The sequence below is a fragment of the Camarhynchus parvulus genome, unplaced genomic scaffold (assembly GCF_901933205.1).
Source record: "Camarhynchus parvulus unplaced genomic scaffold, STF_HiC, whole genome shotgun sequence".
In the NCBI taxonomy this organism is placed as follows: domain Eukaryota; kingdom Metazoa; phylum Chordata; class Aves; order Passeriformes; family Thraupidae; genus Camarhynchus; species Camarhynchus parvulus.
Genome location: NW_022148584.1, coordinates 1 through 14,644, shown reverse-complemented (window position 1 = coordinate 14,644; position 14,644 = coordinate 1). Strand labels below are relative to the sequence as shown.

Sequence of the window (14,644 nt, the reverse complement as noted above, 5' to 3'; positions counted from 1 at the left end):
CCTCTGGGACAAATTGGGTTACAGCTCAATACCACCTCTCTGATCTTTTATACCTTTGACAAAGTCTGGGGCCTGGTTTGGTTCCAGCCACTCCCAATCTCCTCTTTTAGAAGAAATTTTAGAAATCTAGGGGCCCTGCAAGAGTTTGAGGATCCATGGTGGCTGCTGGGTGTCATTTCTCCACCTCATGTCTCAGCAGGAGTTTCTCCAATAAAGAAATAAAGCTTTTGCCTTAAGGTCCCACTGTGCCCATGACAGGAACCCCTGTGAGTGTCTGGCACATCCCGGCTCTTTGGCAGCCTGGGCACTCCTGGGATGTCACCGTGGAGCCTCCGTGAGTGCCTGTGACAGATCGGTGCCTTTGCAGCCCAAGGTGCCCTGGGATGTCACCATGGAATGGCTGTGACTGCCTCTGACCACAGGGCTCTTTACCATGCCCAGAAAGCCCTGGGAGGTCTCCATGGAGCCCCTGTCTGTGCCTGTGACATTCCAGCTCTGGAACAGCCTGGAGACTCTTGGAAGGTCCCCATGGAACCCCTCTGAGGGCCTGTGACAAATGAGGCAAATCACCATCCCCTGTTGCAGGTCAATGGCAACCATCACCAGCCCCTGTTGCTATGGTCAGTTTCCATGGCAACCATCAGTCCCCTGTTGCTATGCTCAGTCCCTTGGCAGCCCATGGAGACCCCATGCCAGGGGTGGTTGCCATGGACACCAGCTCAGGGCTGCAGCCAGAGCCCGTTGCCATGGCAACCATTGGCAGCCCCATCCCCAGGCTCATGGGATCCCAGAAGCACAGAATTGGCTGAGCTGGGAGGGACCCATCAGGATCCTCCAGTCCAACTGCTGGCCCTGCACAGGACAGCCCAACAATGCCAGCCTGGGCCTGGCAGCGCTGTCCAAACGCTGCTGGAGCTCAGAGAGCCCTGGAGCTGGGAGCCTTCCCTGGGGAGCCTGGGCAGGGCCCCAGCAGCCTCTGGGCAAAAACCTTTTCCTGACATCCAAGCTGAGCCTGCCCCGACTCAGCTGCAGCCGTTCCCTCCACTCCTGTCCCTGGGCACCAGAGGGAAGAGGTTCCCACAGCCCCAGCCAGGGACCCGCTCCCAAGGCTGTTGCCATGGCCACCAGGGCTGGCACCAGCTGGGATGCTCGGTTTCCACGGGCCGGGCTTCAGGAATGGGATTCCCCAATTTCCTGCTCCCGCTAAAACCGCGGCTGCCCTCGCTGCCCTCCCGCCTCCCATGGAAAGCACAAAAGGCAAAGATCCCGGGCTGGGATAAGAACAATTTATTGGGAACAGCAACGAGATAAGGAACAAATGGAACAGAAACAATATTGATAATGGAAAGGATAAGAAAAAGTATTTACAGAGAAAACTACAACATCAACAACAGGCTCTTCCTGGCCACGTATTTCCCCTGCCTGGAAAGGACACCCTTCTCCTCAGGGAGAGAGAGAGAGTCCCTTTCCTGCCCCTGGCAATGACCTGAGGTGGGAGTGAATGTAATGACAGGGCCATGGCCAGACCCTGATGTTCTTCAATTCCACATCATGTCACTGGGAGGGGCAGGAAAAGGTACAGGTGTCTTCCCAGCATGGATCACAGGGAACATGGATCACCAAGGCTCTTCCCAATGTGGGTTCTCCAATGAGGGATGAAGCTGGAGCCGTGCCCAAAGCTCTTCTGCACTTGGTGCATTTGCAGGGCTTCCCTTAATGGTGCCTCCGTTGGTGTCTGGTCAAGTTAAAGCTGCTGGTGAAGCTCTTCCCACACCAGGGACAGTGGTAGGGCCTCTCCCCAGTGTGGATGTGCTGGTGGGTGATGAGGGTGGAGTTGCGGTTGAAGCCCTTCCCGCAGTCAGGGCAGCGGAAGGGCTTCTCGTCAGTGTGAATCCGCTCATGAAGGTGGAGATTGGAGCTGGTCTGAAACCTCTTCCCACACTGGGGACACTCGTAGGGCCTCTCCCCAGTGTGGATGCGCCGGTGCCTGATGAGATAGGAGTTGCGGTTGAAGCCCTTCCCGCAGTCGGGGCAGCAGAAGGGCTTTTCATCAGTGTGAATGCGCTGGTGCTGGAGAAGAGTGGAGCTAATCTGAAACCTCTTCCTACACTCAGGACACTTGTAGGACCTCTCCCCAGTGTGGATGTCCTGGCGCCTGATGAGTTCTGAGCTGCAGCTGAAGCCCTTCCCACACTCCCCACACTCGTAGGGCCATTCCCCAGTGTGGATCATCTGGTGGCTGATCAGGGTGCTGCTCTGCCTGAAGCTCTTCCCACACTCCAAGCACTTGTGGGGCTTCTCCCCATCATGAAGCTGCTCATGGGCCACCAGCTCCGAGCTCTGGCTGAAGCTCTGTCCACCTTCCTGGCTCAGGGTGGGTCTTTCCTCCTCAGAGCACCCTGGACTGGGTTTGCAACCCCTTCTCCTGTGGGATCTCCGTGGCTTTTCCTCCCTGCTGAATTCCTGTGCCATGGAGCCACTCAAAATGGCCTCTTCCACGAGGTTCTGCTGTGGGGATTTGTCCTCCCTGGTCTCCATCCTCAACTCCTTGTCTGGGGGGAGGAAGGACAAGGAGAGGATGGGATTTGCCTCCGTGCCAGAGGGAAGGGGAAGGAGATCCCCCCAGGGCATCCCCGGCAGGACGGGGTTGGCAGCAGGGTTGTCCTGCAGCCGGGGGCCGTGCTGGGCTGGGAGATGGAGCAGGAGAGAGGGGGAAAGGGGCACTGACTTCCTCCTCACCTGCCTCGGTGTCCTGGGGCATTTTCCTCTTCCTTGCAGTCTCCTGCTCCATCTGGCCAAGGTGTGGGAATCCTGGTTTGGGGAAAAACAAGGGATCAGCACGTTGGGTTTAATGGTCCCGCTGCCCAAGTGCTGCTGCAGAAGTCGCTGCTCCCTCCAGCCTCGGGGGGCCCGGACCCTGCCCATCCCCAGCCTCCCCCATCCCTCCCGGCTGCTGGGGATCCCCTGGCTCCGGGATCGCCGCTCTGCGCTCTCCCCACTCCAGGGCTCCCACGTTCCCCCCCAGCTCTCCCGGGGATCCCCAAACCCAACATCACTCCCCTGCCTGCCGGTACCCGGCAATCGCCACGTGGGACCCCCCAAGATCCCTCCAGGGCCATTTCCGGGCCGGCTTTGGGGTCCTGCAAGATCCAAACATCCCCTGCCCTGCCAAACCACCCTGCCGGAGACCGCCCGATGGATTTGGGACGAGCTCCCCGCTCACCTGCGGTTCCGGGGGGCGATGGCGGAGGAGCCCGGCCCGAGCGGGGGAACCGCGTGGGGTTGGTGCTGCTCCGCCTCCTGCTCCTCCTCTGTCCCTCCTCTTCCTCCTCCTCCTCCCGCTCCTCTTTTCCTCTCGATCCTCTCTTTCCCTTTCCTTTTCATTCTCTTCTCTCCCTCCTCTCCCTCCCGCTCCACCTCCGCTCCCAGCGCGGCCGGGCAGTGCCGGCACCCAAAAGCAGCCGCGCTCTGCCCTGGGCGGGTTCCAAAGCGGGCCCGCCCCGCCCGGCACTGGGAGCGATACTGGGAGCACTGGGAACGATGGTGAGAGCAGCGGGCAGGAACTGGGAGCGCTCTCCCTGACAGTGCCGCCCTTACTGGGAGCGCTGGGAACGATGGTGGGAGCAGCGGGAAGGAACTGGGAGCGCTCTCCCTGCCGGTCCCGCCCTTACTGGGAGCGCTGGGAACGATGGTGGGAGCAGCGGGAAGGAACTGGGAGCGCTCTCCCTGCCGGCCCGCTCTCCTGGGAGCCCCGCCCTGGGAGCCTGGGAACGGGTCCCTGGGAGGGAACCTCTCCCTGCCGGTCCCGCCCTTACTGGGAGGGGAGGGAACTGGGAGCCTGCCCGCCTCCCTGCCGGTCCCGCCCCCGCTCTTACTGGGAGCACTGGGAGGGAACTGGGAGCGCCGGTCCCTGCCGGTCCCGCCCTTACTGGGAGCGCTCTGGGAGGGAACTGGGAGCACTGGGGGAACTGGGAAACAGCCCTTACTGGGAGCACTGGGAGGGAACTGGGAGCGCTCTCCCTGCCGGTCCCGCCCTTACTGGGAGCACTGGGAGGGAACTGGGAGGCAGCAAACGCGGCCCGCTGGCTGGCGGGGCCAGCGGGGCCAGGCCAAAGGGCGTGGTTATGCAAATATAGGAGCGATCGCGCACTGGGATTGGTGGGTGGGAGCAGCGCGGGGTTTCCTCGGTCACGTGAGGGCCGGGGAGTGATGGCGGCGGGGTCTCGTGAGAGGGGGACAGGGAATGGGGCAGGGACCGGGAATGGGGACAGGGAATGAGAATGGGGACCGGGAATGGGAACAGGGAATGGGGACAGGGACCGGGATTGCGGACAGGGACCATGAACAGGGATGGGGACAGGGCCAGGGACCTGGAATGGCACTGGAAATACGGTACAGGGACCAGGGATACAGGACAGGGACAGGGAATGGGATCCGGACTGGGATGGGAGAAGGACGGGAGCGGGATAGGGGGGCCATGGGAACGGGCCGGGCGAAGGGCAGTGACAGTGGGAATGGGGCAGCCGCTGCAGGGGACACGAGGCGCTGGGATGGGGGCACATGGGGACAGTTCCAGGGCAGGGGCTCCTTGATCAGCTGCCCCAGAACCTCCTGCAGGGTCTCCCAGCGCAACCAGAGCCGCTCAGCCTGGTGTCCCGAAAGCCCTGAGCAAGCCCCAAGTCTCTCCCAGGAACCCTCAAGTCCCTCGCACCCAGCATCCCCCACATCCCCTGCAAGACCCCCCATGTCCCCATCCTTGTCTTAGCTCAACGTCCTTATTTTTACCCTGCTTTCAAGGGGTTTGGAAGGGCAAAGAGAAATGAAAAGAAAATCCAGGCCATGGGGAGCCAGGAGGATATGGAGCCCCCAGCCAGGTGTCTTCCCAACAGGGATCACCAGCACCACAGATCACCAGGGCTCTGCCCACCGGGGTCACTGGGGATCATCCAGCACGGATCCTCCCATGGGGATGGAGCTGGAGCAGCGCACGGAGCTCTTCCCACACTGGGGGCACTCGCAGGGCTGCCCTTGGTGGTGCCTCCGTTGTGTTGGGTCAAGGCTGAGCCATTTGAGGAGCTCGTCCCACACCTGGGACATCACCAGGAGCAGGGCTGGGATGGGCTCTGGTGCCTGGGACATCACTCGGATGGGCTCTGGTGCCTGGGACATCCCCAGCAGCAGCTGGGCTGGGATGCGCTCTGGTGCCTGGGACATCCCCAGGAGCAGGGGCTGGGATGGGCTCTGGTGCCTGGGACATCACTGGGATGGGCTCTGGTGCCTGGGACATCCCCAGGAGGGGGCTGGGATGGGCTCTGGTGCCTGGGACATCCCCAGGAGCAGCTGGGATGGGCTCTGGTGCCTGGGACATCCCCAGGGCAGCAGGGCTGGGGGGCTGGGATGGGCTCTGGTGCCTGGGACATCCCCAGCAGCAGTGGGGCTGGGATGGGCTCTGGTGCCTGGGACATCCCCAGGAGCAGTGGGGCTGGCTGTGATGCTCTCCAGGGGTGCTGGCTGGGTTTGGGTGTGCCTGTGCCATGCCCAGGGGTGCTGCTGGCTGGGGTTGGGTGGTGCCTGTGCCATGCCCAGGGGTGCTGCTGGCTGGGTTTGGGTGGTGCCTGTGCCATGCCCAGGGGTGCTGCTGGCTGGGGTTTGGGTGGTGCCTGTGCCATGCCCAGGGGTGCTGCTGGCTGGGGTTTGGGTGGTGCCTGTGCCATGCCCAGGGGTGCTGCTGGCTGGGGTTGGGTGGTGCCTGTGCCATGCCCAGGGCAGGGTCACAGCGGGGCAGCTCTCAGTGTCCCCAGCAGGTCACGCTGTCAGCGCGGCCGTGCCAGCGCTCACTGTGCACGCGGGGCAGGCTGGGCTGGACGGGGCTCGGGCACAAACGCCGCCCCCGGGGCCGGGCTCTGCCCCTGCCCCTGGGGCCCAGCCCCTGCTGGCAGCGCCCTGGGCAGGGCATGGGGCTGCTGCTGGCCCAGGGGGACAGGCCTTGCCCCCTGCCAGCTGCCCGGGCCCCTCGGGTGCCTGTGCCACGTCCCTGTGCCTCCTGTCCCTGCTAATCCCTGCCACCTTCACTCCCTCCATCAAAGCCCCTCTCAACCTCTGCACTGTGACCTCTGGAAACAAAGAAAGAATGAAGGAAAGGAAGTGTTGTCTCTTCACCCTGGCTGGATGCCAGGCACCATCAAAGCTGCTCTCTCACTCCCCTCCAGAGATGGGCAGGAGAGAGAAAATAGAAAATAGAATGAAGGCTTCATGGCTTGAGTTAAGGACTGGGACAGGTCACTCAGCAAATGCTATCATGGACAAAACATTTTTGAAATTACAGATATTAATTGAATTTATTTCTATCCAGATCAGGGCAGGATAGTGAGAAGTAAAATCAAGCTGGGGCTTTATTTTAAAGCTGGGATCAGGGCTCCCTGTGTCAGTCACTTTAGCTGGGGTTAGCTGATGGATAGGCCAGTGCTCCCAGGGATTTTGGATTGTGCCGGGCCCAGCGGATTCATCGTTGCTTCAAGGGACCTTGCCCAGGATCGGCAGGAACAACGATGGTTTCACGTGCATAGGATTGCAGGTGGGTTTGGGGAAATGCAAGACATTTATTGCCCATTTTGCCACTGTGTTTTTACAATATGCACTCAAGTCTCATTATTGATTTGGGGTGTTCTGATGGCTGTTCCCCCTAAGGCAGAGAAAGAGAAAAATGGGCAGCCAGATGTCCAAAGTAGAAAGGAGCATATATGGATGCTTTAATTCTCACTGATCATGACATAATATTTTCAAAGAACGAATTAAAATCAATCATGAGGTGGATCATTAAAAATTTTCCAGATGCCTCTGCTGATGAAATCCATACCACTGAATTTTTGGACTCAGTGGGAGTTAAATTGTACAACCTTTCAATCAAAAGGGACCCCATTGCAACCTGCATGCTCCCCATCTTCCACACCATCCTTGAGACCCTTCACCAGCAAGCAGCGTGTTGAAAACTCAATCCATTGGTCACTCCTGACTTGGGACCTCCCCTCAAACGTGCCTTTCTCAGACCTTCCATGATGGTCCAAGATGGCAATGGCCACGCGGTCTTGGAGCATCATGCCCTGGAGACTCAAGATGGAAGGAGCCTGAATGTGGCTCAGGAGCCCGACCATCCTCCCTCCATCTTGGCTCCTCCACTTCCTGCTACCACAACCTTCTCTTCTGCCCTGAACGAACCTCCAGACTCCACCCCCACAACTGCGGGTCACGCCCCCACTGTCAATCATTCCACCTCCACCCTGGGCCATGCCTCCAGAAGGCCAGCCTGGAAGTCCGCCATCCTAGATCAAGGCCCTTCCTCCCCAACACCTGACAAAATGGCAGTGCCCTTTGCCTCACCCTCCAGCAACAATATAACCCCATGATCAAAGATCCTAAGCCCAACTGTCACACTATTTCTAATCCAAATGTTTCTGCTCCAAGTTATTCTTCCTCCCCAGAAGACAGTTTGGAGTCCCCAGAGCCACCTCAACCTTCAACCCCAGAAGATCCCTAGGAAAGGATCCAGAAAGAAGCAGTTAAGGAAGGACACTGGCAAATAGTCTCGAAACTCCTCCTTGGCCCCGTATATTATGAAAGAAGGAGGCAGAATCCCAGGTATCAGCCATTGGTTTATGGGGAAATCAAGAATCTGTGTAAGGCAGCTAAAGACCATAGGAGGGACTTACCTTGTTTTAATGGCCTAATGAGGGCCATCTTTACAGCACATGTCTTAACCCCCTATGATTTAAAATATATTATGACTGTGTTGTTGTCACCTACAGAATACACCCTGTGGGAAGGGGGATGGAAGTGTTTACTAAATCAATTAATAGCAGACTATGCTAATAATGAGGCAAGGACAGAATTGACAACCAACCATCTAGCTGGAGAAGGACAACACAGCCTACCAGATAATCAAGCAGCAGGTATCCCCAGAGAAGTATTGGATGATATCAAAGAGATGGCTTTGAAAGCTTTAATCCAGGTGTCAGATGGTAGCACCCCCAATTTGGACTACCTTGGGTGGCTGCAGCTAAAGCTTTAGGACAATTAGACCATCCTGGGTGCCTGTTAAGTAAGCAAACCAATGCTCCCTCCCTCACATTGAGTGGCCTGCTCTCAGACACAGAGACCATCAGACATGGCACCTTGCAGAACAGCGATAGAGTTTTTACTCTGGGCACATGGGCATGGCTGTGTAGACTCTGAGGGATGTGTTGCATGAACCTCTCCAGCCACAGCGAGTCAATCCACAAGAGCATTCAGGTACTGAAGGAAGGGTTCAAGAAGCTTCAAGTGGAAAAAAAAAGACTGGTTCAATAAACTCTTCCAATCCAAGGGACTAAAGGGTTGGATGATATCTAGCTAAAACAGGACTATTAATTCTCTTAGTGTTGTTGTTGTTGTATTGTTAATTGTCCCATGTTTTTCTTGGATGCTTTTAGAAAATCTAACAAAATTCTTTCAGTTCCATTTTTGTTGTAAAACAGAAAGGGGGAAGATACCCAACACAGGATCCTCGTGGACTCCTTGGAGGAGAGAATTGGAGGCCAGGATGGCACAAAAATCTCTCAGAGACTCAGTGTGGGAAGGAAAATCCTTAAAAGTACCTAAAAGTATTCTTAAATCCATAAAGTACCTTAAAAACCTTGAGTATCTCAAGGCATTAATGAGCCCCACTGAGTGTCAGTACAAAGCTCTCAAGGGACTCGTTAAAGCAGATAATTGGGGCCATGATTGCACAAACCTCTCACAGAGTCTGGATCAAAAGGGAAACACCAAGTACCTTAAAATAACTGAAGTACCTTGAAGCATTAATGAGCCCCACTGAGTGTTGTTACTGACAAAGCCTCTCCAGGGACTAATTACAGCAGATAATTGGAGGCCATGATTGCACAAACCTCTCAGAGACTCCAAGGCAAAAGCCAAAACCCAGAAATCCCCCAGGGCCATTTGAAAAACTCCTTCCAGCCTGCAGAGTGGGCTGGGGGAGGAGGGCTCAGTGCCCAGCCTGGCTGGGGCTGTGCCAGGAGGCCCCAGGGCCTCAGGCCCAGAGGCAGCTCCCCAGGGCACCAAGACTTGGCAAGTCCCCACCTGTCAGCTGGGGACACTTTCTGCCCTCACTGGGACCCAGAGAGACAGCTCTGGCCAGGGCCTGAGCAGCTCATTAAAGTCCTGTGCACAGCCCAGCAGGGCTGGGGCACTGCCTGCAGCCAGCCCCAGGCACAGCACAGAGGCACAGAGGGGTTAAACTCAGCCTGGGCTGGGAGCACAGAGCAGAGCTCACTCGGGGCTCACTAGAGCAGAAACCATCCCAGGTTTGAAACAGTCATTCCCTGGCTGTGGGAAGAGAAGCTGCAGTTCCTGCAGGGATCTCCTGGAGCTGGCACATCCCACAGCTTTTAGGAGCTTTCAGGAGGACTCTCAGAGCTGCTCCAGGGCAGGGCTGTGCCCCAGGGCAGGGCTGGCTTTCCCTGCTGCCCCAGCCCAGGCACAGCCCAAGGCAGCTCCTGTTGCCAGGCTCTGCTGCAGGGCTGAGCAGCCGGGGCTGCAGCCAGGGGTGCCCAGGGCTGTCCTGCAGAGCAGGCTCCTGCAGCCCAGGGCGCTGTGCTGGGGCAGGGACTCTGCTGCCTGCCAGGGACAGCTCTCAGCCGGCCCGGGGAGCTGCTCCCAGCGCTGGGGAGAAGCTCTGGGGGGAAGGAGCCGCCCTGAGCAGGGCAGGGGCTGCTGCTGAGAGGGGCTGGCTGGGGCAGGGCTGCTCCCAGCTCCAGACCAGCCTGGGCACAGCTCCGGAGGGCACTTCCCAAAGAAGGTAAGCCTGGGATTGCTGGAAAGATCAGGAGCTTTCCTGAGAGTGATTTCAATTTCCTACTTGGAGATGGATGGGAAACTTGGGGTGATGGTAAAAAAGATTTTTGCTTTTTATACATTTTTATATATTCATAGCTCTGTAAATTACTATTATATAGTTATAAATCTATAATCCTTATTCAACTACATTAAACTCCTAATTAACTCTATTTAACTCTTAACTAAGTCTTTTAAACCACTATTATATAATTCTATAACTATAATCCTTAATTAACTCTAGTACATTTCCTAACGTTTCTCTTATATTTTAGAACACTAAGCTGACTGTCTAAATACATTCCTGAAATACTGTATAGTCTTATTATCAGGAAGAGGACCTACAAGAACATTTTATTTTTTCACCAGAATGTGAGCAGTCATAACAAAGACTGAAGGCAAAGAAGCCTTTGGACCTATTCCAATGGGTTGACCCAGGGGTGTGTAACTGGGGAAACTGATCCTCCTATTGGATGTTCCTGTTAAATATCCTAATTAATCATCCTTAATAAATTGTTGAAATCAGGCCCTGGGTGTGCCCCATCTCCACTGGGACACCTGGAAGCTTCCAATTAATGTCTGGTTTTTACTTTACTGTTCTAACACTGCTGCAAGGGTTTTTTTTTTCTTTTGATTATAGACAACAGGGGGATGAGAGAAGCAGAGCAGGAATTGTAATCCCAGAATCACAGAACATTCTGAGTTGAAAGGGACACACAGGATCACCAAAGGAATGTTTGAACATTTGCAGAGACTCCAGAACTGTAACTTTGGGTGGTCAGTCTCTCTGCTGGGAGCCTCCCAAAGGGCCCTCAGCCACTCCTCAGCCCTGGGCAGCAGCAGCATCACCTCTGCAGGGCCCAGCAGGGCTCTCCTGAGCTGCCCTTGCCCAGCTGCACACAGAGCCTGCCCCAGCCAGGGCCCTGCACACAGGCAGGTTTCTGTAGGGCCCCAGCCAGGGCACACAGGCTGGGATGGGCTCTGTGAGCGCTGGCAGGGACAGGGCTCCTCTCAGGAGGGAATGTCCAGGCCCAGGGAGATGCTCAGGGCAGGAGAGGGGGCTGAAGAGAGCAGGGCTGGGGGCAGGAGGGCACTGTGGGTGTGTGGGAGGTGCCGGGCACAGCTGGGCACGGGAACACTGTCCTGAGTGCCCGGCTGTCTCTGCCCTGCCCTCTCAGGCACAGCACCACAACATCTTCTCTTGGTTCTGCCCTGCCCTGACATTGTCACTGTTATCTGCTGCTCCCAGGGAGGCTCTGGCATTGGCAGCAGCTGAGTCAGGCACTGCCCTTGGCATTCCTGCCAGGCAGGGCTGTCCATGGGAATGGGGTGTCCAAGCTTCCCTGGCACCTGTGGGGCTGTGGGCAGAGCAGTCCATGGGAAAGGGGAATGAGCTGAGCCCCCTCCCTGAGATCCCATCATGGGCACAGCCAGGGATCTCCTTGCTGTGCCCTTCCAGGCTCTGAGCTGCCCTCCTGGGTGCCAATCTGTGCCAGAGCCTCTGGGAGTTCCCTGAATGTCCCACGGGGAAGGGCAGAGCTGCCAGAGCTGAGGAAATGCTGCTGGGTTTGCCCAGGGAGCCGTGAGTGTCCTTGGCACAAGGGGGTGCTGAGACCTTGCCCAGAGACCTTTAGAGAGGGTGAGACACTCAGGGATCCCTCTGCTCTGGGCAGGGTCTGGTTTATCCCAGGGTGACCCGGGAGTGTGATTGTGCTCTGATTGCAGCCAAAGGTGCAAAGCCAGGGCAGGTGGGAACAAGCCCATCCAGCCCCTCACCTTCCCTGAGCCACAGGGAATCCTTTGCCTCTCCCATCTCTCAGTGGCAAACTCTGAGTGCAGCAGAAATGCTGGGGATTTCTGACCTCAGAGAGACAGCAATGATGTGTGGGGAGGAAAACAATTCCTTAAATCAACTCCTACCATCCATGTCCTATAGACCTTGGAGTGCAGATGCTACCAAGCCCTTCTGCATTAGGAGTGATTCCCCTGACAAATCCTGAATATCCAGCCTTGTCCCTCTGCCTCATGGCCACAAACCCAGGGCAGCAGGGCAGGGATGGCTCCTCGAGAGCCCCCATGCTCAGGCCTGGCTGCTCCTGGCACACTCAGCCAGCACAACTGGAGCTCAGGCAGGGACCTGGGTGAAGGTTTTCCCAGAGCAGGAACAAGGCTGGGTGAGTCCCAGCAGGACAGTCTGCAGGGAATGGCCCAGGTTTGGCTCCAAGCAGCCTCTCCTGACTTGTCACTGTCCTTTCTCCATGAACAGGTGCCCATGTGCAGCCCCAGCAAATGTCCAACAGCAGCTCCATCAGGCACTTCCTCCTGCTGGCATTGGCAGACACGCGGCAGCTGCAGCTCCTGCACTTCTGCCTCTTGCTGGGCATCTCCCTGGCTGCCCTCCTGGGCAACGGCCTCATCATCAGCGCCGTAGCCTGCGGCCACCACCTGCACACGCCCATGTTCTTCTTCCTGCTCAACCTGGCCCTCACTGACCTGGGCTCCATCTGCACCACTGTCCCCAAAGCCATGCACAATTCCCTCTGGGACACCAGGGACATCTCCTACACAGGATGTGCTGCACAGCTCTTTTTCTTTCTGTTCTTCATCTCAGCAGAGTATTTCCTCCTGACCATCATGTGCTATGACCGCTACGTGTCCATCTGCAAACCCCTGCACTACGGGACCCTCCTGGGCAGCAGAGCTTGTGCCCACATGGCAGCAGCTGCCTGGGCCAGTGCCTTTCTCAATGCTCTCATGCACATGGCCAATACATTTTCCCTGCCCCTGTGCCATGGCAATGCCCTGGGCCAGTTCTTCTGTGAAATCCCACAGATCCTCAAGCTCTCCTGCTCACACTCAGACCTCAGGGAACTCGGGCTCATTGCTGTTAGTCTTTGTTTGGCAATTGGTTTTTTTGTTTTCATTGTTTTCTCCTATGTGCAGATCTTCAGGGCTGTGCTGAGGATCCCCTCTGAACAGGGACAGCACAAAGCCTTTTCCACCTGCCTCCCTCACCTGGCCGTGCTCTCCTGTTCGTCAGCACTGCAGTGTTTGCCTACCTGAAGCCCCCCTCCATGTCCTCCCCATCCCTGGATCTGGCCCTGTCAGTTCTGTACTCGGTGGTGCCTCCAGCCCTGAACCCCCTCATCTACAGCCTGAGGAACCATGAGCTCCAAGCTGTAGTGTGGAGACTGATGACTGGATGCTTTCAGAAACATTAAACTGCTGGCCAATTTCTGCAAATCCCTTGTAATAAAAGTCATCTTTGATACTTCTTATTGGCTGCAGTGTGGAAGTTATTTGTCTTTGTTTTAGTTTTTTAATATTTTCCACAAATAAAGGTCACTGTTTCTACCATTTCTCATTTTGTGTCTCTCCACCTTCCCTATGACTACACACTGTGTCCATGAGGAGCTATTTTCTTGGTGGCTGTAAATGAACTAAAGGATCTCCCCGCAGAGTTTTCTGCAGACATGCCCTTTTGTTGCTGTCCTGGGTTGACTATATGATGCTTTTATCCCCAAATCGTCTCATTGATTTATGCTGAATAATAATAAGTTTTGCACCTTTAAGACTTGTTGCAGAGAGTGAAAGGGGGGAGAGAAGAATCGCACAGTTGTTTTTTTCCCTCAGACATTGCACGTACTCCCCCGCATTCCTGCTCCAGGACTGTGTTGTCTGCGGACAGACAGACGGCAGGACAGAGAGCTCTCCTTTTGCTTTTAGTTAGTTTTAGCTGGCTGAGGCAAAGAAGAGTCCCTGGACTGTGTTTTTTTTTTCCTTTTCTTTGGACCTCTTGGAACCTGCTCTGGACTGAACACCCAGGGGAGCACCGGCAGCTCGCACCTGTGGCCACCGGGGCGGGCGGGCCTGGCCTGTGAGAATTCCAGCACCAGAAGGACTGATAAGAGACTGAGTGAGCTGGGCTGCAACCTGGGGGGTTTTCTCAGTTGGTCATCTCTTTTAGAGTGGCAAGGGGTTTTATTGTTTTAATATTGTTAGGTTCTATTGTTTAATAAACAGCTTTTTTCCACTTTTCTTCAAGGAGGTATTTTCTCCCGGACTGGTTGTGGGGGGGAGGGGCCGATTGAATTTATCTTCCTACTAGAGCCCCTCTGGGGACTCTCTCTCTCTCTCCCAAAATTTTGCTCTAAACCAAGACAGATATACTTCTTGGCGCAAACTCGTGGCCAGAGAAAGTGGAAAAAAAGCTTATTGTGTCGTTGATTGTGCTCACTAGCTAGTGAGTTAAAGCAGTCAATAGCCATGCTGCTGGAATTCAGTAACATCTCTTGCGGTGGAGACCTTCATGTGGTTCTGGTCTCTAGACCTTTCTGAGGTTTCATACCATTCTGGTCACTCGGATTATTGTCCATAATACGTAATTCTTACGGTAGACGGGCACGGATTGGAGTAGCTCTTGTGCTGGCCTTGGTGATAATGATTTATAGGGCATTTATAAAGATGCTGGCGTCTGTTTACGATATGTTTCATCCTACCCTGCCTCCCAGTTCCAGTAGTATGTTTTGGGAATTTATTAGTAATTGCACCGAGTTTGTTAGAGGAGGAGCTGAGAATAAGGCTTTCCAGCCTTTCTTTTCCTTCTTCTCCTTTGAAGCTGTTATGTCACTGTTTGAGAATGTTCAGTTTCCCCTGAATGTTAAAGAGACCATCTTTCTGGTATTTAATCTGGTAGCCTTCCTCTATATAGTCTGGAGCTTCTCTAAAATGAAAGCTGAGATATCCAGAAGAGTTGGTGAGACCCCTGACCCAGAAG

The 14,644-nt window shown here is 55.6% G+C and overlaps 1 protein-coding gene and 1 pseudogene across 1 annotated transcript; one reads left to right on the top strand and one right to left on the bottom strand.

The window, feature by feature from the left end:
- Nucleotides 1–1,713: 1,713 nt before the first annotated feature.
- Nucleotides 1,714–2,791, bottom strand: LOC115916944 (gastrula zinc finger protein XlCGF9.1-like). Its single transcript, XM_030970680.1, has 2 exons — nt 2,740–2,791; nt 1,714–2,165 (listed from the first exon to the last, which is right to left on the bottom strand). Exons 1-2 carry the CDS (start codon nt 2,789–2,791, stop codon nt 1,714–1,716), a joined length of 504 nt encoding a protein of 167 aa, XP_030826540.1.
- A 9,365-nt stretch (nt 2,792–12,156) lies between these two features.
- On the top strand, nt 12,157–13,088 carry LOC115916945 (annotated as a pseudogene).
- The last annotated feature ends 1,556 nt before the right edge of the window (nt 13,089–14,644 follow it).

Excerpts from the sequence above, each read along its gene's own strand:
- LOC115916944 (XM_030970680.1), bottom strand. The coding sequence starts at position 2,791 with ATGGAGCAGGAGACTGCAAGGAAGAGGAAAATGCCCCAGGACACCGAG. Across the intron at positions 2,166-2,739 it reads GCCCCAGGACACCGAGGCAG|AACTCATCAGGCGCCAGGAC; the intron begins GTGAGGAGGAAG and ends GCTGCAGCTCAG.